At 39.4% G+C, this 22491-nt stretch overlaps 1 protein-coding gene and 1 pseudogene across 2 annotated transcripts; one reads left to right on the top strand and one right to left on the bottom strand.

Annotated features, from left to right (window-relative positions):
• Window positions 1–622: 622 nt before the first annotated feature.
• LOC129369164 (adhesion G protein-coupled receptor F5-like) lies at window positions 623–15318 on the top strand. 2 transcript variants are annotated; one of them, XM_055044526.1, is made up of 25 exons: window positions 623–695; window positions 1652–1758; window positions 1891–1942; window positions 2040–2183; window positions 2452–2625; window positions 4218–4253; window positions 5912–5956; window positions 6172–6216; window positions 6568–6723; window positions 6814–6981; window positions 7098–7127; window positions 7454–8244; window positions 8354–8415; window positions 8958–9079; window positions 9213–9419; window positions 9534–9725; window positions 9837–9968; window positions 10377–10555; window positions 11004–11180; window positions 11350–12702; window positions 12793–12834; window positions 13019–13072; window positions 13154–13220; window positions 13331–13388; window positions 14723–15318. In XM_055044526.1, the coding sequence occupies exons 2-24, from the start codon at window positions 1657–1659 to the stop codon at window positions 13375–13377; spliced, it is 4377 nt and encodes a 1458-aa protein (XP_054900501.1). In that variant the 5' UTR covers window positions 623–695; window positions 1652–1656; the 3' UTR covers window positions 13378–13388; window positions 14723–15318. The 2 variants fall into 2 exon arrangements, with proteins under 2 accessions (XP_054900501.1, XP_054900500.1); XM_055044525.1 differs by having other exon boundaries at window positions 13331–15318.
• Window positions 15319–15882: 564 nt separating this feature from the next.
• Window positions 15883–16858, bottom strand: LOC129369284 (trace amine-associated receptor 1-like; annotated as a pseudogene).
• Between the last annotated feature and the right edge of the window lie 5633 nt (window positions 16859–22491).

Genomic DNA, 22491 nt, shown 5'->3' with positions numbered 1-22491 from the left:
TGTTTGCACCAAAGTCTCAACAACCAAACCTCTACAGAAATTACCATAAAGAAAAAAAAGCTATAGTTTATGCAGCTATTTTTAACTTCATGTATATTCATAAATCGCTCCCCTAAAAGTCAGAATGCTAAAATCTGGTTCAAACAAGCACTAGAGAGAGAGAGAGAGAGAGAGAGAGAGAGATCTCTGAAATCGTCTTCAGGAAATTCATACTTACAAGATGGAACCAGTTTACCTAATGTTGATCTTCAGGTGTAGAACTACCTGAGACCTTTTTTGTGTTCTGATTGTTCTGATGAATTGTAACTGTGGTGGACAGATTCTGTGCAACATTCTTTGAGCATTGTGATTGTGCATGTGGGTGCATGGAGAATTCTTTTCCTTGTTTTGCGTAAATTTGTGTTTAGGTTTTCTTGTGTTTGTATGTCACAAGAACATAAATTGACTAGAAAATGGAGCAAATATTTATGCAAACGGGAAATAAAATGTCGCTAAATGTTTTTTTTTTTGGACACCGAAAATAATTAAGTGTCCGGGGTGTGTTTGGCAGAGATTGTGCATTCATAAAAAAGACTCCAGGAAGTTCGCAAAAGGTGTTTTACTTGTTTGGAAGACTTTTCGTCTTTAAACAAGAGCAGCAAAATAGTTGTGCAGTTAAGACACCAGCTGCTTTGGAAGCAAGGCTGCATGGAGAGGTAAATAATTCAATTCCACTGCTTTCCTACTCAACTCTATACTACTTTTATCTCTTAACGCCTGGTTTATTTCAACTTTTTATCTAAAAAACTGTTATCTTTCAGCTTCTCAATGCTGCTTAAATCGCCAGCAAATAAAGAGTTTATAAAACTCCTGTTTTTGGTCAGATTGTTAGAATTTGAGCCAATATGTCTCAAATTCTTATTTATTCAAATGTTGACACTGTTAGAAGCTGGTAGGAAACAACATTCAACCAAATAGGTGATAGTCTGTAAGTCTTTGTCTTTCAACTGTTGGCTTCTAACTGTGTAACTACACTGCTCAAAAAAAAAATAAAGGGAACACTCAAATAACACATCCTAGATCTGAATGAATGAAATAAATATGAAAATAATTTCCACCTGTTGTCTATTCCATTTGCACAACAGCAGGTGATATTGATTGTCAATCAGTGTTGCTTTCTATAAGTGGACAGTTTCATTTCACAGAAGTTTGATTTACTTGGAGTTATATTGTGTTGTTTGGGTGTTCCCTTTATTTTTTTGAGCAGTATATTTACCAGCAGAGCTACATGGCTATTGCCATTGAATCTATCAGAGGTGAAAATTGCAGGGTCACCTGAGTGCCCCTATACTGCCCCATTCCTTCCACAGGTCAAGGTGGCAGAGCAGTAAAAAGTCAAGGTTACGATTTGTATGCCAGAAGGTTACCACCGAGCTACAGGGAAGCAGCAGTGATGGAATAAACCTTGATACAAAAGAGAAAACTTTTGAAAGCTAAGGCTACAGTGCTGTCTGAGAGGAATGTTCTCAAACAGGATAAATAACCACATGAAAACACCAGGAAATCATCACCATTATGTCCTTGTAGCTTTTCCTAGAATCAGTTCCTCGTATTAGACGTAGTGGTGTAACATGTTTTTTTTCTGTAATGGTGATGTTGAACTTTTCCGCAGCGAGGATGGCTTTACCAAAGGTGATCCGGTTGGCTGTTGTTCTTTTGGTAATATGTTGCGCTCTGGACAAGCCTGGATTCAGACGCTCTGTGTCCGTCTTCTTTGAGGTCAGCATAAAAAATAGTTCTGCAAAAACCTGTAGTAAAATGTAAATGTGGGACAAACCAATGACGCTTCCTTTTGATACAGTGAATAGTTGGATGTTGATAAGTTCTGGACTGATCTGTGTGTTTTTACAGGGACTGACGGCTGTTAAATCACCCAGCATTCATGTTAGAGAGAAAAGAGAAAGTGAGTCACTCCAATGCACAATGGCTATTGTCTACGTATCAGTGTAAGTTTTTGTGAAGAATGATTGATGGTCTTTCTTTGTCTGTGTTCACTTTAGCTTTTACAAATTTCACTGATTACGAGTTCCAAGTTGTTGTAAGTCTGTCTGAGCTGGAGATTCTTCAGACGGTTCTCAACAACCTCAGTTTTCCCATCGCCATCAACAGCACCAGTGAGATGTCCAACATTCACGCCACGACAGGTACGGTACAGTTCAGCGCCAAGGTCACCAACCTTTCTAAAACGATGAGCCATTGTTCCCCCTCACTAAATAAAGCGTCTCAAGAGCAACAAGGCCATGTAGAAAACAAACGATTTGATATTTGTAGGTTGATATTTGGTAAACATTTTAAATGAGTGAAAGAAATTGATGAGTCATTTCATAATGATGGATATCTCTTCCTCTCTCAAAAACAACATTTACAATTTCCACCGTGTGCTGATGGGTTTTTTCCCCCTCCCCTCCACAGTGTGTTCACGAAATATAAGTGGGTACCAGTGTGTGTGTGAGGAGAACTTTGCCTGGTCTTATAACAGCTGTATCACCTACGGAGTGTGTGACGCCATCGTCGGTGACGCATGTGGCTGCATTAACGAGCTTCCAGCTGACGGTCAGTTCTGCCAGGTGAACAGCAGCCAAACAGGTAGGTTCAGAAACTCTGTCACATATTCAGGAATGTCAGGACAAAAAGGTCCAGAATCCAAAGTATTATGGAAATAACATTTAATACATATAACTAATTTTAAGTTTGCCATTAAAGAGGCAGTTTCATGTCAAACAGACTTGTGAGCTTTACGTCATGATGTTATTTCCTCATCAGAAACATACCTGGAATGTTGCTTTGATTCTTTCGTGCATGTTTGACAAATCCTTTAATCTCCATGGCAACCATTCACCTGGGTGAACATAGCTCCACCTTTGAGGACGAAGCTCCTCCTCAGAGCTGCCGTTTCCACGTCGAGCTTCTGCCTCACAGAACAGTCCTCCGCTCTCTCAGCTCCTTCAGACTAGCCAGCAGCAATTAGCAAAGACCCGGTGAGCTCATCAAACGAGCTCCTTCTCAGAATGACGCTGGTAAGAGCGTTGTTAAAGAGTTAATAGAGGAGCCAATGTTGTGATGGCTTCCTGGAGTCAGACTGTCAAGAAACTAGAAAGAGGAGATTTTAAAGAGACAGAGACCTAATTTCAAGATGCTAAATTAAGAAGTCAAAATTCTTCTAAGTCATATTTGATATATACAGTATTTTCATAACAACTGGAGGTAACATAGTTACTTGATTGTGTTATCAGAAAGTCCTAATTTCCATCCCATAAAAAATGTATCTTCAGAGCTGATAAAGTGGCAGCTCCACTTGACTTACACCAGCTCTGTTCTAATGTAGGTCATTTTCGGACAGAATCTAAATGTATAATCTCAGTCACTGTTTAAAGGTAGTTCTAACAAATATCAAGAAGGTTTATGTAGACTTTTGAGCAATCTATAAAATGTCATTCATTCTGGCGTGAAGCATTTTGTAATTTCAACTAATTTGAAACAGGAAAAGGTTTGCAGTCACCCAGCTGAATAAACTCATAGACAATGGATCATTTGCCATGGATCACTTTATGTTTTTATGATATGATTAACTTCAGTGGGGAAAAAAGCTCATGTGATTTTCATACAGAGTCTGGAAATGATTGGTTTTAGTTGAATGCTTCATGTTAGAACTGAAGCTTTTTTGTAACTCAACGGGGACAACTGTTCTTGTTCCAGTTACAATTGATTCAAATGACTTTTTTAAAACTTTTTTGGCCTCCAAACAATTTTTATCCGGTTCTTCAAATGCTCGTCAACAAGGAATGTCATTATGTGAGCTGATCCGAGGTGAGAGCTGCAGCTGTTTCCCTGGCCAGTTCAGTAGAGCTTTCAAAACTCCTTGTGCTCTGATTTACACAAGCAGGAAACAGGAATGAAGTTGTCTCCATGCCTGTGTGTAAAAGAAGAAGAATGTGTTGGACTCAACACACGTCAGACTTGTTTTCTGGAAACCGCAACATTTGAATTTGACTGCAGTAAGAAGCAGCAGTTTATACAGGGCTGAGGAAGTGATTATGTCAAATACTCTCATTCCCTCAACCCTGAAGCAGAAATGTTTATGCACAATGTTTTTGTTTGAGCTGCAACAGAAAATAGTTTCACTTCAGATTTTGATAAGTGTGTCTGTCTCTACTAATAATAATGTGTGAAACTTTCAGTCACGACCCAAACACCGTCCTCTACGACAGCTCCAGGTATGAATGTAATGGATCATGTGTTTTTGTTTTTTTACGCTCCTTTTTCATTTGATAATTTTAAACTTTTTCTGATAGATATTTTTGTTTTCTGAGTTGACCCGGCGTCGACTGAAAACAAACGTCACGCAATGTCGATCAGATCTAATAACTTTAACCATCTACACACATTTGTTAGTTAGTGTCATGCAGAGTTATTTGTGAGTTGCAATTTTATTCCAAAATCACATTCACCAAATGTGAAAATGCAAAAATAACAACAACAAAAAAAAAGTATAAAAGTTGAATTTTAAATGGAAAATTCTAAGGCTTCCTAAGAGTCTCTTAATGTTTTATTTGCATTTCTGAGTTTAGCTTCAGGATCAAATATTCATACTGCTTCTTTCAGTGAATGTGCTGGTTGTCTGTTTAGAAATCATGGTTAGGAAACATTAGATCCCTCTCGCTGTCCATGGAAATATCAACTCCAACTGGTTTCCATTAGAACTGAACACAGCAGTGGCTCTCAATGCTTTTTCCTGGTTTACTCCAGTGCAGTTCTTTACTTTTATTTGCAAATAATTCTCATCAGCATTTCCTCTGAGTTTCACCAGCAATGCAAAATCTTTGGTGAGACTGAATCATTCATGTTGCTGGTAGATTTCAATTTAAAACCATATATTTTTATTTGATTTTTACCAACATGTTTCTGACTGGAAGTAAAAAAAAAACATTTTCAAGTCGTCCAATGTGAATATGACAGAGAACATAGGTATGGAGATAGATACAGATTAATCAAAAAATATAAATCATTAACCATATACACACAAAACGTTGGTGGACCTGTTGCTCCATGTTGCATCTAAAACAGGCCTGTTTACAAGGACTAAGGATTTATGTTCATTAGACTTTTTAAAACCATTTCCCTGAAAGAGTAAATAAATAATAAACATCCTTAATTGCCCTTTTCTTGTCAATGCAACAACGCCAGAAGAGCAAGCCCTACCGATGTGAAATCAACCTGTAACAATGCAGTCAGGCAAGTGTGATTCTCCCTACAGCTGCCAAACAGATTGTTTCATTGGATATCCAGAAAACATGATTCACACCAGGAAGCTTGTCTCTCAGCTCCAGTGTTCAGTGACTGAGAGCACCACTGCACCCGATGCCTGGCATTGGAATGAAGGTTGAAGGTTTGTTCACTGACCTTCATAAAGTTCACGATTCTGGATCTAATCTGAAAGGCAGGTTTGCATCAAGAGACAATGCAGGACATTGGCGACATATATGCACAATGCCACCCTCTTCTGACCCAAGTCGGTGATTATACACAGCCTGTCACTTTGTGATGTCTTTGACATAAAGCCACTAAAACCATACTGGAGTTCACCATGTATGTCTGCATGCATAGCTGTTGGGTTTTATACACCTGAGACCAAGAAAGTGATTTCAAAACCAACTCTGATAGTTTGAAGCAATGACTCAAAAGAAAAATCTGGAAGAAAAGAAAGCCAGGAACCAGAGAAGGTTCAGAGGTTCAGACAAAATGGAGTCTTTCATTCTGATGGCAAAGTGATTTAATCAAAGGGTTGACAAAACTGGATTTTAGAATTACGTATATGAAAGCATTTTTAACATAAAACAGATTCTAAAATGTTTTCTATATATACATTTTACAGAAACCTCAGCCATCCTGACAACCACATCATCGCCTCCACCTTATGGTACGATACACTAAATGTTAGGCAGTAATATTTAATTTATTTGACTTGGATCTTGAAATTCAAATTTTTAGATATATCAGGATAAAAAGACCAAATGTGTATCCATGGGAAAGAGAGAACTCAGAATAAGCAAACAATTTAACCAATTGTTTAAATCCTATATGGAGCTTTGAAAGCAATTTGAGATGATTGTAAGATCTTTTTTTTAATTACAGAAACATTGATCGTCATGTCAACTGCATCATCTCCAACACTTTATGGTATGAAACCGATTGCAAGGTTTTTTCCCAGGTCAAGTAAGAAGAAATGACGAGTGTTTGCATTTTGCTCACATCATCTGACTATGTGTACACTAATGTAATTACCCACGTAAAACGCTGTACATCGCACCATTAAGAACTCTCTCTTTTGTCCCACCATTGAGTAAAATGTGTTTTGGTAAAAAGAGTTGATTTTGACACAAACAGGCACTCTAGCAGGGTTTTAGTAATGCATGCAAATAATGATCAAGTATCTCTTATGCAAGTGCTAAAAGGTTTCTATGGATGGCAAATTGCATGATTACAAAAAAACAACAACAATGATGAGTTGTCTTCTGTTCACCTCAACAGAATCACAGGACATTGGCATTGTTCTTGATTTGCACATCCCGTTCTCCGACGTTCCACCCGATGTCCTTGATTTGACAAGAATGGCTTTTGAAAATAAAACATTTCCTGTGGCCCTCTCACAGTTTGTAGAATTGATAGAATTAAATCTGACGACAGGTAAAAGAGTCTGTTCATTCAAAGTCTAATTTGTAATGTTAGCAATGCTGCTGATGACAATGATGACTTTATCCTTTAAAATGTCACCAGCCTGCTCTCCAAACGCCACTGATGGACTGAAGTGTGAATGTGAGGATGGCTATGCTTGGCCGTGTGACATGTGCAATGGAAACAATTCATGCAAAGATGTCAGCAGTCAAACGTGTGCATGCAAATATGGCCTTCTTTCCAGTGAAGAGTTCTGTCAACCAATCACAGGTAAGCTTGCTAATTTCCTATTAAGGCATTACTAAAACAAGGGGATTCTGCTTCTCTTTTTTTAATACATGCAGTTATATCATTTTTAACCGGAGCATTTATGTTTTGGCTTGCAGACATTGATTTGTGTCCCACAAGTTCTCCAGGTATGAAACACATTGCTCTGGGTTATTGTACTTTTACCTTTTTGTCTTGTGAGGACAAAAAGATTACAGTCGACTGAAATGATTTAACCAAATATGTGAAATATGTGTTTCATAAATACTTTAGCACAAGTAACATAAAAGCATTTTATACATGTCACATGTACAGTAAAAGCCTTTCTGTATTTTCCTGCTTCCATCTTGCCTCGCTGTACATATAAATGTATGAGGTCTAAAACTTTTGGTTGGTTAGAGAAAACTTACCTTGGTAGATCACATTGACAATATGCACATGTAAAATGCATGATAATTTTTCTGTCTGTCACCAGAAATAACAATAGTGACAAATGCAACAGCGCCAGAAATAACAACAGTGACAAACGCAACAACGCCAGAAATAACAACGGTGACAAACGCAACAACGCCAGAAATACCAACAGTGACAAATGCAACAACACCAGAAATAACAACAGTGACAAACACAACAACCCCAGAAATGACAACAGTGACAAACGTAACAATGCCAGAAATAACAACAGTGACAAATGCAACAACGCCAGAAATAACAGCAGTGACAAATGCAACAACGCCAGAAATAACAGCAGTGACAAATGCAATTACACCAGAAATACCAACAGTGACAAATGCAACAACGCCAGAAATAACAACAGTGACAAACGCAACAACGCCAGAAATAACAACATTGGAAAACACAACAATGCCAGAAATAACAACAGTGACAATTGTAACTACACCAGCAATACCAACAGTGACAAACGCAACAACGCCAGAAATAACAACAGTGACAAACGCAACAACGCCAGAAATAACAACTGTGACAAATGCAACTACACCAGAAATAACAACAGTGAAAAGCGCAACAACCCCACAAATAACAACAGTGACAAGCGCAGCAACCCCAGAAATAACAACAGTGACACATGCAACATCGACAAATAGAACAATGATATTTGCAGCAACACCAGAAATGACAACAAACATCCCAACAGTTGCTACAACTGTAGCCTCTGTTACAAAAGGGACATTTACTCTTAACATGGATTTCAAAGAGTCGTATAATGATGAAAGCAACGCTGTTTATAAAGACATTTATGATACTGTAAGTTATATTTAATTTTTATGTTTCAATTTTGTAGCAACATGGATGAACTTATAATACAAATTGTAATATTGTAATATTTACTTGAACATGTTAATGTCCCAAACAGACTAAAACAAAGTGTCAGGAGCTTGTGTCAAAAGATTGTACTGTGAAGAGTCTAACCTTACGGTGAGTCACAATTTAGAGTTTATCATACTACTTCAGAAATATATGTTTCAGAACCACATGGCATTAAAGTGTGAATGTGTGCGTGAATGGCTGAATGTAATAAATAGAACTTTGGAGTCTTTTGGACTTGATAAAACATTATCTAAATATAGTAAGTATAAACCATTTACTATGTAAAGTTAATGTGCTGGTTCATATAAATCATTAGAATTTAAAGTTTAAAATTACTTTTTTATTTTATAATCAGTGGCTTGGTGGTTTGAATCCCTGCACCGTCTGTCTGGTTGTTGTTTCCTTGGACAGGCCACTTTACCAACCTTGCCAGACAATAACTAGTCAATATAAAATAACAATAAAATTCTCAGACGTTACACAGTAAAAAAATAACAATTTACTGTATTGCTGCTTAAATGAACAATATCTGCCTCAAACTGTTTAAAACTCTGTTAGAATCAGGTTTAGAAATAATGAACTGCTAAGAGCGTGAAACTTCACTTCACTTTGTGACTGAATTTAAATTCAGATATAATTATGTATTCCAGGAGTGGAAGTACCATCGCTGACTATACTCTCAGTAGTCCTTCTGGGGATGAAAAACAATTTGATTTAGCAAAAGATGCCATGTTAAATCAACTGGCAACGAAGTATCCTGTGGACTTCGTCAGTAAGTGACCCTCAACAAATTTGGACCATGTTTCAACCTTCTTCATATGTTCTCACATAAATTTATAAATAGTATGGTGGGGAAAATCTGTAGCTTTTTTGTGCTTCTTTTTTCCCATCTTTGTGTCACGCAGGTGTTGAACAATTAACTACATCAGTTAGTCCCGAGACAATAATTGCTGGGGTTCCGGTCACCCTGACATGTGGACCTCCTCCAACAAATCTGGATTCAGACCTGACGGTGGAGTGGACACGTTCTGGAACTCTCCTGGACACAGTCAAACCCAGCCAAGACAGAACGTCAAATTACAAAATCCAAAAATTTTTGAAAATTCATGATGGTAGGAGTCCACTTCAAAGTGTTGAAACATTGCAGCTTGGGATGGTTGCGTGTAATTCAACATCCGGCTTTAGGAAATTACAGCAACAATGATGGCTTTGGTTTTGTCTTTCAGGAGTTTATGTGTGTAAAATGAAGCGGAATGACGGTGCCACTTTCACACAGAGCCTCACCTTAACGTCCAAACCAGCACCACAGATTACCGTGAACCCAGTCAAAGGAACGGTGAAATGTGGTGGTTCTGTGACTGTGAAGTGTTCTGTTAACACCGGCTACCAGGTTCAATTTAAAGGCCTGAATCCTCCAAGTAAATATTCAAGAAGCAAATATTTTAATGCTTTATAATAACATCCTATGGCACGTTAAGTATGTATTATAAACTGTACTCTAAGCAAAGTATTATGATTTTGTTGTTTAGTTCCTGGTTTGGAAATCAGCTACACATACACAGCCCCTGGTGGATGTAACCAACGGGAAGAGACGATAACCTGCCAAATGACAACAAACCCACAGGATTCTAAAATAATAACTCTGGAATTAATCGAAGATGGTGGGCATTAATCCAGACAACAGAACCCTGAAAAGCTAAATAAAATACAAACCAGGTCACATGTACAACTGTGTCACAACTTAGAAGTGACACAGGTCTCTCCAAAAATATACCGGGATAATATATAATCTTTGTAGTTTGTACAAATTCCTTTAATGGCTTTCCAGCAGTCAAATCACACTCAAACTCTCCGAACAATTTTTTGTTCTGAGTTTTAATGGGCTGGTACTCTGAGCAGGCCTCTCCAGAACAATATTATTTTAATCAGAAGAGGGTTTTAAAATTAACACAATGTTTTACTTGTTAATCTGCCAGGGTTGTGCACATTTTGGGGCTGTACAGTGATCTGGATAGTGATTAGAAAATATGTTGAAAATCAGCTAAATCGTTTTATCTTTTTTCTTTTAGCTCTTTGTAAGGCTAACGATGTATTCAGTGCCGGATCGGTGGGCTTTGTGGCTGTTGCATCCTGTGAAGCAGGCAAGGTGGGAAACAAGACAGCCGTCTGTAAGGCGGACGGCACATATGGAGAATTCCAAGACAACTGTGTTCTAGAAGTCATACAGAATCTGCTCAGTGAGTCGGAGGTAAACCGGTTCATCTCATGTCTAGACTCTTCATGACACATTTTATTTACTGAAATGTTCGGTCCTCAAACAGACAAATTCCGGGAAATGGGGAGTACAATACATAACGACGACTGACAAGAAATATGAGAATATATGATGTCCTTTAACAGTAAAATTACCATTTTATGTAATTCTGATAACATTTTATTCCAATCATACCATCTCCTGTCCTTATTGGATACATTCTAAAGCTGACAAAACCTGAACTATAATACTGGACTCTTAAATCCAAAACCAAATTGATCAAAGGCCCACATTTAGCAAATGTTAAGCTAAGTACACAAACTTCATGATACATGCATGAGCCCATAATTTGGATAGATATACTGCAGTGATACAACTTCTGCATTTTATGCAAGTATTTCTATAACTTGTAAATATAAAGTTTGTTTGTGAACCTTGACAGGCATTGGATGTGGTTACTCTGCCAGTATTCTTGGAAGACCTCAAGGGTGCAACTATCAATAACTCTCAGACCATAACTAACTCTCCGGCCACCATCAGTGCCATGGTGAAAATCTTTGCAAATATTGGCCAGAGGGCCAATTCTTTAAAAATCACGTTATCTGAGGACTCTACAAAGGTAGGCAGTGCAGATTTGTGTGGTTGTTGTGCAGGACTGTATGGGCAGTTGCCCTGGCCAGTATTAAAAAGGGAATTGCACAGACAGCAGAAAAAATGAATTACCCATTTGTTTGATGAAAAAAATAGATATATTATATTTGCTCTTTTTTTGTTGTCTTTTAATTCAGAATATCCTGGAAAGTGCGGGCATTCTTACCACTGACGCTGCAAAAGGCACATGGAATACACTGAACAATGACAACAGAAGTGAAAGTTCAGAAAACAAAAATTCCAGCTCTTCATTTTTGAGCGCCTTTGAAGTGATAACATCCCTCGTCGTCAACAAACCTTTAATCATAGAAACACAGTATATTCTTTTCACCAAAACTAACTTCACAAACAGTTTCAAGGATGACTTGAATTCCTCCGTGGAAATAGACATACCAGAAGCCGAGGGAAGCAGGCAGTCAGTCGCAGTAATATTATTTGCTTCCATGGACAACGTGCTTCCTGCAAGAGAAAGCGTGAACACATCGTCCAGCGTCATAAACGGCAAGGTGGTGCTTATTCAGCCAGAATCAGACATTAACAACATATCGATAGCATTTGATGTTCTGAATGAGACCCTGGGAAAGCCTAAGTGTGTTTTCTGGGATTTTAATCTGGTTGATGGTCTTGGAGGATGGAGCGATGAAGGCTGCTCATTTGTACTCAATGAAAACGGGACAGTCAGGTGCAGATGCAACCATACCACCTCCTTCTCCATTCTGATGTCACCCGACAGCCCAAAGGATATTGTGTTGGACTTTATAACCTACATTGGAGTCGGCCTATCCATGGGCTCCCTGGTTGTATGTCTCATCATTGAAGGCATCGCATGGAGAAAAATAAGAAGACATTCAACATCGTACTTGCGTCACGTCTCCATCGTCAACATCGCAGTGTCTCTCCTGATTGCAGACATTTGGTTCATTATTGGAGCGGCCATTTCAAACACGAAAAGTGCGCCGGCCTGCACAGCCGCTACCTTCTTCATCCACTTTTTCTACCTGGCCCTGTTCTTCTGGATGCTGGCCTCTGCCCTGCTGCTGCTCTACCGGACTCTCAATGTCTTTGAGGGAGGGCTGTCTAAACTAACCATGCTGATCATCGGATTCTCTTTGGGATATGGCGCGCCGCTGATCATTGCGACTATAACTATAGCTTCAACTGCTCCCTCGAACGAGTACATCCGGGAAAATGTCGTCTGTTGGCTCAACTGGAACCAGTCCAAAGCTCTGCTGGCCTTCGTGGTCCCTGCTCTCCTGATAGTGGTGATAAACTTAATCATTCTGATTGTGGTGTTGTACAAAATACTGAACAGGAGAGGTGGAGCAAACGCAGCCCAAACAGAAGAGAAGAGCGTTCTGTACGTGATAGCCAGGAGTTTGGCTGTGCTCACGCCGTTGTTTGGACTGACTTGGGGTTTGGGAGTCGGCGTCATGGTCAGCCCAAAAAACAGAGCGATACACATCACGTTTGCATTGTTCAACTCAGTCCAGGTAACATTTCACGTACATACTTTTCATATGCCCATCCTGCTTCTCAATGTGAAAAAATTGAAAAAGATTTTATTTGATGTTTTTTAAAAGGGATTCTTCATTCTGGTGTTTGGGACACTGTTGGACAAAACGGTGAGTTTGTCTCCTCTGTCAGGATTTTGCCAACGATACAGTAGAAAGGTAGATTTGAAGCACAGAAAGTACAAACATCTTATTTTTCATGTTATATAATTTTAAAAGTTATGAAGGATTTCCTTTTTCTACATAATTTGTCTGGTTTTCAGTAGCATACTAACCAACGGAATTAACGTTTTAGGTGCGCTCAGCGATGACCATATCTCAGGGATCTTCCTCGCTCAGCAGGACAACAGTAAGAGGTTTTCTTAATTCTTTCATCTCATTGAATAGCCACAGTTCAGGCTACTGACATTTTCTGCTATTCTTGTTTCAGAGCACCAGCGCCAGAACGTTTTCCAGTGGAGTGAGCAAGTTTTTCAGCAAGCTGAAGAAACCAAGACGTACGTCATTTTTATTTTTCATGATGACCTTTTTGATAGTTCTCTTTTGGTCATATTACATAGATTTTAAAATCACACCTCAAACTAAACAAAACCTATTTTTGTTGCAGGTTCTACCAGGGGCTACCACACGTCTTCTGATGGATCCAACACTTAATCCAATGCAAAGTTGAGCAAATTCAAATATTATTATTTGATCAGATTAATTCTCATCAAGTTCGATTTGCTTGTTAATGGATTGTGAACAAATGAAGGAAACTGAATCCACTGCTTTCAGCAGCTGCTACTTGTAATAATAAATCTTCACATAATGTGTCCATGTCTTTTTAAAATGTATAATAATCTGCAGTAATATCTGTTTGTAGACATTTTTAATCCCAACTCTTGACAAAAATGTTTCCTTTGTTTCTTATGGTCAAAAAAAGTGCAAATTATGTTAAATATTGAGAAGCTTACATCACATTATTTTAAATAAACATATAATATAAAAAGTAGATGCAGAAAAGTCGCATTTTTGCAAAGTTTCCCAAATCACTTTAGTCCAATAATGACTCTAATATGACATAATACTTCTAATATCAATGTGAAGTAATGAATTTTATTCCATAAGTAGCTGATGACTCTTCCCTGTTTCATAAAATGCGTGTGTGTAGGTGAGTGTGTAGGTGTGCGTGTGCGTGCATGTGTGTGTGTGTGTGTGTGCGCATTGGGATGAAGAGTGTAGAAATCCTTTTTGACAGGATGGTGTGTGTTATACTTTTATAAAAGTACTCTATATTTTATTTATTAATGTCTTCCCAAACCTAAATATTCTTGTACAGAAATGTCATTTCTCGCGCCTTTCTGCTTTCATTTTGTTTTTCTCTTGAATAAATTCATCGGCCGGAGTCAAAGTTAGAGGACTAAACTCACGTAACTGGTTCTTGACAAGAAAAAAAAAACACCCTGGCATCTTCAGTATCCAGCAGTCTTAAAGCTGCTGGATACTGAAATGCCTGTGGTGTAAGTTCAAACAGAGACACTGAAGTACTTTCAGTATCGCATGAAGGAAATGAAAATGGTTTCAGACCATATGTTGTGTATCAGTATCTGGTATCGATCATGTTGGCACTGAGTTTTTATCGGTTTGTTCTCTTCTCCGAAATCAACACTGAATAATTTGTGGCTTGTAGGCAACTATAAACCTGAGAGATCCTCGGATCCCAGTAGATCAGCTGTTTTCAAATACAACCAGCCCATCTGGCAACAAAGTCTATGCTACATTTAAAGATCTATGAATGCGTCAAACGCAATAAATCACGTACTGTTGTAAAACCCTTGTAACATATATATCTGTGTGACACATGTATTGAGGTCTGGCCTAATTTTATATTTTATACAGTATTACTGTTTATTTAAGACAGCAAATTATGACAGTTCATTCTGTTATTGTGTACATGGCGTACATAATGCTGTATTGAATAACTATGAGTTGACTGATAATGATGTATTTTTCCTCATAGGTTTTTTGACTGGTCTCAGTGTCTCCTCTAATGCAGTGGTCCCAAACCTCCTTCCTTCACCACCCCGCCACTCCCACCCTCACCTCTCTACACTGTAACCCTCGCATGGAAAGCGCACGGCAACAGTGAAAGAAAACTGTTGCTTTTATTTCGACTGTTGATGTGAAACGGAGATCCAACTTTTGCTTGCATATTTTCGTGGGAATCAGATTTAACTGCTATAGAGTGACGCATCTCATGTGCCAAAAATCTGTAATTGTCAACTGATCAGTATTTGTGTTGACATCTGTAGAGCTGTGCTGGACTCCAGCCAAGGCCACTGATAAGCTTCCACTACCAGACAATGGTGGGAACAGACGTATAACGCTTAGTGCACACACGCTCGCATATATTCTTTATGGCTTATTGAGCTTCTGTGCAGCAGTAATAAAAATGCATTGTGATTCTGATTATGTACCAAAGCCGGATTGAATACAAGATTAAAACTTGTATTGTGCTTTTAAATGAACATTTAAACTGGCATGTTGAATGTTAAGCTTTCAATCACTCATTTAACATTGACATTTTTATGAAAAATAAAAGTAATGATTGTCTAATGCCCAGTTATTATTTGAACCAACAACGTTCAATGGGAAAGGCTCTCATGGACCCACTATGATCCTAAATCAAAGACTAAAAGAAGAATTAGCCTAAATTATAAGCAAAAGTTAAAAGATCCAATATGTTTTGAAATAATGTACAACAGAAAAATTAGACTGAGACTCAATATTAATTATGACATTGGTTTTATTACAGAAGATGAAATGTATTTCAACATTATGTCAATTTTTTTCAGCTGTTATGGTGCAAAAATCTACTTTTTATTTTTTTAAAAAGCAGATTTTACGCAAGATTTATTATAATTTCATGAATCTATAAAGACATTTAGTTTGAAATGTAAACATCACTGTGGAAAAAAAATTGAGAAGCAGGCAATCTGTGAGACAAAAATGACTTATTTTGCACTTAGAGTGTTCTTGAAGTATCTAACATAAAGTATAATATCTGTTGAGTTTACAAGTTTTAATAATGCTGGAATCACTGAAATCTCCCAAACGCAGTAGATTTCAGTGTTATATTCTTTATAACAAAAATAGAAAAAACAGGCATAAAAAAAATCATCATTGCAACTTAAAGTTAACAAAATTTCCTTTTAGGATTTTGCCAGAAACAATTATTTTAAAAGCTGACCTGAACCAGCTGTAAAAAAAAAAGCGTAATGATTGGATTCAGTGCAGAGTTGGAGAGTCCGATCCAGGTAACAGTTTCAATTACAGGAACTGGAACCAGACGGTTTGTAAAAGGTAGTAAAGTTATGAAAAAGAAAAAAGGAGTCCAACAAAGTAGAAAAACTCCCAGAACAATCGCCAGAGTTTTGGTGGCTTTTCTCTCCATCTTACTGGCAGTTGCTCCAGACTTCATGCTTTGGATGCTTCGTGCCTGTCTCTGTGCAACAAGGAAAATCTTCAGGTAGTTGCAAAGCATTACGACCACTGGAATGTAAAATGATAATACAGGTCCAATAATGGTAGCCGTGATTACATCAAGAACACACATGTCAACACATTTTCCAAGAGACAGTCTGGGAATTATTACTCCGATGCCAGTGAGAACAGCAACACCCCAGCTCGCTGCGATCATGATGGCAACAACATGACGGCTGATTTTAGATCTATATGTCAGAGGCTGACACACAGCATATTACCTGTCAGCAGAAATACAACACAAGTGCAGAATAGAGCATGTACAAAACAATATATGAAATGTGTCACGGACCTTACAAAGGAAATCCTCATTATAGGTACATGAACTCAGAGAGAAGGCCATGCTGAGAGGAAATACTAAAATCCCAACCAGCATGTCGGCCACAGCCAGAGACAGAATGAGAGTGTTGGTGGGTGTGTGAAGCTGTTTGAAGTAAATTACTGATATTACAACAAGGAGGTTTCCACATACAGTTACAACAGATAATAGTATAAGAAATACATATAACATTACACATGTAACAGAAGCAGTCGTGGTTAGTTTGTAGCTAAACTGATTTATCTCACACCATGGATGCTGTAAGACATTCACTACATCTGTCCTGTTTTCCATGAAGACCTAAAACTGAATTCAGGTTACATTGAAAGTAAGACAGACATTTAAAATGAATTCAACAGAGGGTTAAACAAAGAGTGGCTTTTCTGATACCTGATACTGCAGATCAACCTTACATGCTGTGCTAACTGCTTCCAGCAATGTGAGTGTCAGTGCAACAAGGCAACATGTCAGTGCAGGTTGCTCTGCAGCATGATGGTCTCTGTGCACAAGCTTTTATGTCTTACTCACTGACCTATCTTTGGAAATCACAGTTTCCCTCCAATAAGGAAGGGCAATCTCCATGTTGCCTTGTAGCATGGCAGTGTGTGTGTGTGTGTGTGTGTGTGTGTGTGTGTGTGTGTGTGTGTGTGTGTGTGTGTGTGTGTGTGTGTGTGTGTGTGTGTGTGTGTGTGTGTGTGTGTGTGTGTGTGTGTGTGTGTGTGTGTGTGTGTGTGTATTGGCCCGAGCACGGTTGGACTGATGTCACACTGTTGATGCATTGTTATGTGGTTTTCAGCTGTTTGGTTTCACAGACCTGTAGTTCTCATGCCAGGCCAATATGTGGTGCTGTGATTTCAGCGTGTTGTTTGAAATGCGCCAAAGTTTCGACCCATAGATTCCACCTCATGTAGGAACTTGAACTCGTCAACGATGAACTGAGTGCTCATGTAGCACATCTATATTTCTTATCAGAATCTGTTTTAAACTGAAGAGTTTGTCACACACAGCACAAGGGGTGTATTTCACACCTCTGGGTGTTACTGATGAGTGGATTTCCATTTTTGAAACTTGCTTTAGAAACATGCTGGTGTCACACATTCTGATCACCAGAAACGTGGAAACAACTAGCTTGAATGCCGGGAACTTATAGTGCAGGGTCAGAATCCTCTGAAGATCCTTAACATTGATGTTTCTGGACTGAGATTGTCCATCAACACAAAGAGACGACATGTGAGAAGGGAAACCTCAGGCCACATTGTGAACCTTTCTTGGATGCCCTGTGTTGTCGTTCACTTCCTGCTTCTGTTTTGGAGCCGTTCACTTCAGCCGAACAGTGACAAGGTTTGTAGGCAAACCAGAATTCGCTTTCTCCAAAGTCTCGTTCCGTTTTTCTAGACAAACAAACTAGATTTTTATGATAGTGGAATAAACAGGGCAGGTGTGAATGCAGTCTTAGTTTTAGCAAATTTCACTTTAAAATAATGCAAAATAAGGAGGAACAAAACATCCTTGATGCTTTGGAAGATTTAAAAATCGAAAATCAGTTAAAATATGAACTTTCTCCATCTTTATCAAACACCTGCAGCCTTTGAGAGTGAATCTGAAATGACTAGCAGAAAACTCAGAACTCCAGTCACCACTTTGTTAAAATAATAGGTTGCTAAATTATGAAGTGGAGCCACTGAGAGTTCGCTCTTTTATTATAAATGAATGTATTTGGCTCTGTGAGCGTCACAGACACAAATGCAAATCCAGCCTGGTGAGTTAAACTGGAGCTGCTGCGTCAACATGCGGCCTGATAAAACAAATGATTAAAAAACTGGAAGAATAACAAAAAACAGTCAGGATGACTTGTTAGTTTCTGTTGGGGAATATTTAAACTCCCTTTTCTGACAGTTATTGTTTTATAACCTAGTTGCATTTATTCAATTACATTTACTTGACATTTTTGAAAAATAATATTTTTGCTATGTTGTACTTTTTAATTCTACTTTAGTAATTTGATCAGGAAGTATCTACTCTTACTTGAATTATAACGTCTAAGTGATTTGGAAGAACTGAACCTATTACTGTTTTTCCAGTGATAGGTTCAGTCACTGGCTACATATTTAAGTTTTATTATTATTCCTCTACTGACTCTTTTCATGCGACGTCACTGTGTTTGAAACTCGACCCGCTCCGCCATGACGGAGGTCAAAACAACCTATCCGCGCCTCTAAAATCTGTGAAAAAAACGCACATGGTGTTGCTTTAATCAAGTTGATTTCACAGTGAAAATGGTCACAGGGTGCTGCTCAAACATACAAGGATACAAACCAAACTTATCAGTTTATTGTGTAACTTTTAATGAGGAAAGATTAACGGCTGCAGCAGCGTTAATCACAATCACCGCCATCCCTGCAGATTTGAAGCGAACACTATTTACAAGATAAGAAGATGTCGAATTATCTTGCCGTCTTATTGTTGTGTTCAAGTATTCAACTCCGAAAGAAACTTATCTTGACTGTCTTTCAGCTGTCTTTGTCCTCGCAGAAAAATCACTGCAAACACTGATATTCAGCTCACCGTTGAATGTTGAGTCGAAACCAGAAACTGCTGCTGGGCAAGTGACGCAACGGGCTGTTGCTAGGTAACCAAAGAATGAGTGAGTTGCTAGGTAACAATAACTGAATACCAGCTTGTTGTTAAGCCAGGTTTACGTTTGGCAAAGAACGGCACAGACCTTCATCTCTGCAGAAACCCTCAGCCTCAGATTAAACAAATTCACTTTCTTATCCAGTGAATGGACACTGGCCAGAAATCTGAGGCCAGTCGAGCAGAAAAAGACTGCCTTGAATGAGGAAAACACCACTCTGAAGGTGAAAAGCACCACTGAGAAGCAGAAAAGAACCATCTTGGAGAGGAAATCCACTGCCTTGGAACAAATAAGAGCCATCCTCAAGCATGAAATCACCACCCAGGGACAGAAAATCACTGCTTTGGAGGAGGGAAAAACAGTCGGAAATGGTGGCTTCCAAGGCATCAGCTGAGTTTCCCCTTTTTCTGTTTTCAGGCACCATTTGACCGTTGGTCCTGCCACCCTGCCGTGCCAGTCCATTGTCCTCAAGAGCCGCTGTCTCCCAAGTGCGGATTTCAGCCTTGGTGATGTATTACCAGCTGAACTGTCTCCAGTGGCCATCAGCTTCAGCTGTAAAGTTTGTTTTTATTCAAACTTCAGCAGTTTTCTAGTTGTCCTTCTGAGGTAGTGACATCAATTTCTGACATCACGCAATTTGATGTCACAAGGAGTGATGCACCCTATGTGGAGCTATAATGCATCACTTCTGAATCTACGGTCATAGCTATTGCAGCAGTTGGAGAGAAAGCACAAGTATTGTACTAATCGCACTAACAAATAGTCAATTTTCTAATCGATTTTCAGATTTGTTCAGAGAGAACGAATTAAAAATGAGTAAGAGCAATAAGATAAGTAAGCCTTCTGATTTCAAAGGCAAGGGAATGCAAGAGACCATAGCGATTCAGACGCAGCAGCTCAATGATTTTGTAGAAAAAGTAAGCGTGTTGTCCATCGAGCGAATGTCTCTGCTGAAAGCGAATGAGGAGCTGAACATCCAAGTTCTAAATATGAAAAAAGCTGCGCTTGAAGTAGACGCTCTGGTTCGGGAGAAAGACGACGAATTAAAGAAACAGTTGGACGCAAACAGCACTTTGAAGAAAAATATCACTGCTCTGGAAAAGAAAAAGATCGCCTTGGAAAACGAAAAGACCGCATTGGAGGAGAAAAATACTCGTTTGGAGAAGGAGAAGGCCACTGTGGAGGAGAGAAACACAGCCTTAGAGATAGAAAAGACTGCCTTGGAGAGAAGAAAGAACGCGTTAGAGGTTGAAAAGAACGCCTTGGAGAAGAGGACCTACACGCAGCAGAAAGAAACTTTTGCACTGCGACAGAAAAACACGATCTTGGAGAACCAAAAGACCGCCTTAAAGGAGAAAAACACTATGCTGGAGAACCAAAAGACCGCCTTGAAGGAGAAAAACACTACGCTGGAAACACAAAACACTGACTTGGAGAAAAAGAACACTGCTCTGGAGAAGAAAAAGACCACCCTGGAGAAAAAAAATAATGCACTGGGTCAGAAAAATGCAGCCTTAGAAATTGAAAAGGCTGCCTTGGAGAAGGGAAAGACTGACTTGGAGGACAAAAACACAGCCCTGGAAACACAAAACACAACCTTGAAAAGGAAAAAGACCGATTTGGAGACGAAAAAGACTGCTCTGGAGCAAAGAAGTATCACACTGGGGCAGAAAAACGCAGGCTTGGAGATTGAAAAGACCACCTTGGAAGAGAGAAACATAAAATTGGAGCATGAAAAAACTGCCTTGGAGGAGAGGATCACCGTCTTTGACCACATAAATACCGTCTTGAAAGAGGAAAACACCGCCCTCAAGCAGGAAAAGACTGCCTTGAATGAGGAAAACACCACTCTGAAGGTGAGAAGCACCACTGAGAAGCAGAAAAGAACCATCTTGGAGAGGAAAACCACTGCCTTGGAACAAATAAGAGCCATCCTCAAGCATGAAATCACCACCCAGGGACAGAAAATCACTGCTTTGGAGGAGGGAAAAAGCTCGCTGGAGAAGGAAAACACCAGCCTGAGGCAGAAAATCGCTGCCTTGATGAAAATAAGCACCGATCTGAAGCTGAAAAGCGAGACCCTGGAGAAGAGGACCACTGCCTTAGAGGATAAAAACACCATCTTTGAACAGCAAAACGCCGCCCTGAAACTGAAAAGTATCGGAAGTGTCTTGGAAGGGGAAAAGCTGACCAAAAGATGAGGGACAAAGTGGAACAGCAGAACCAGCAGCCGCCTAAAAAGGAAACCCACGGAGAGAGCCAGTCGGATTCAGACCAGCCGTCAGTAATCGCACGTGTGGTTGGAGGTATCATCAACACATACCAGAAAATGTCCGAAAATGGTACTCTGAGATACTGGATCGAATTGTGATTCGATCCAGTATCTCAGTCTGAAGTTGATAACTGAAAACTTCAGACTTCATTATTTGGGGCATAAAAGCTTTACAACAAACGCACTGCAGTGTCAAGGGAGCTTGACACTTAGGGGCTGATGGCGGAAGATGTTGGAGGGAGAGCTTGTGGCCCGCAGGACTGCGGTGCCATGGGAACTTGAGGCCTCGAGTTCCCAGACCATCAGACTCTAATCCCATTTGTCGCCAGGTCATCAGACACTCTCTGGCTGACCTCCGGGGCTTCGTATGGAGTCCCGTTGGTCTCCGGCTGACCTCCGGGTCTTTGTGCCGAGTCTTTTTGTACGAATATTGCATGTTCTCCCCATGCTTGTGTGGGTTCTCTCCGGGTACTCCGGCTTCCTCCCAAAGTCCAAAAGCATGATTGTTAGGTTAATTGATTTCTCTAAACCCATTCTTAGGTGTGAATCTGTGCATTCACGGTTGTTTTTCACCTGTCTGTCTTTGTGTTGCTGGCGACCTGTCCAAGGTGAACTCCGCCTCTCGCTGGAGCAAGATACCTCCCAGATCTTCCATTTTTGGTTTGAAGGTTTCCTAAATAAATCTGTTAGCATTCGTAGCAGGAGCTGAACTCCAGTATTACACCAAGCCCTATATATTAATGCAAAATATTAACAACATTGTCCTCGTACTGAAAGGTTATGTCCCAAACCCTCACATGAATAGTCCGTCATTTTGAACAAAAATATGCAGCAGTGCTGAGGCATCGTCTGCTGTTCTGGTTTAGCCAAGTAGGATTGACGACCTCTCCAAGATGGCCACCGTGTTTCCTGCCTCCAAGCAGTCAATGCGGAGCCTATCCTTTTATTATGTCTGTGGGTTGAGCGGTTAAAGCTGCTTCTCAGCCTACATTTCCCAGAATGCAGTGTGGTTCTGGATCA

This window comes from Poeciliopsis prolifica, unplaced genomic scaffold, assembly GCF_027474105.1.
Source record: "Poeciliopsis prolifica strain line A6 unplaced genomic scaffold, Auburn_PproV2 SCAFFOLD020, whole genome shotgun sequence".
Classification (NCBI taxonomy): Eukaryota; Metazoa; Chordata; class Actinopteri; order Cyprinodontiformes; family Poeciliidae; genus Poeciliopsis; species Poeciliopsis prolifica.
The sequence above is the reverse complement of the archived record's forward strand: the minus strand, read 5'-3'. Positions and strand labels throughout refer to the sequence as shown.

Coding starts and splice junctions, on each gene's coding strand:
- LOC129369164 (XM_055044526.1), top strand. CDS start 1,657: ATGGCTTTACCAAAGGTGATCCGGTTGGCTGTTGTTCTTTTGGTAATA. Junction 1,759..1,890: donor CTGTGTCCGTCTTCTTTGAG/GTCAGCATAAAA, acceptor GTGTTTTTACAG/GGACTGACGGCTGTTAAATC. Junction 1,943..2,039: donor TGTTAGAGAGAAAAGAGAAA/GTGAGTCACTCC, acceptor TGTTCACTTTAG/CTTTTACAAATTTCACTGAT.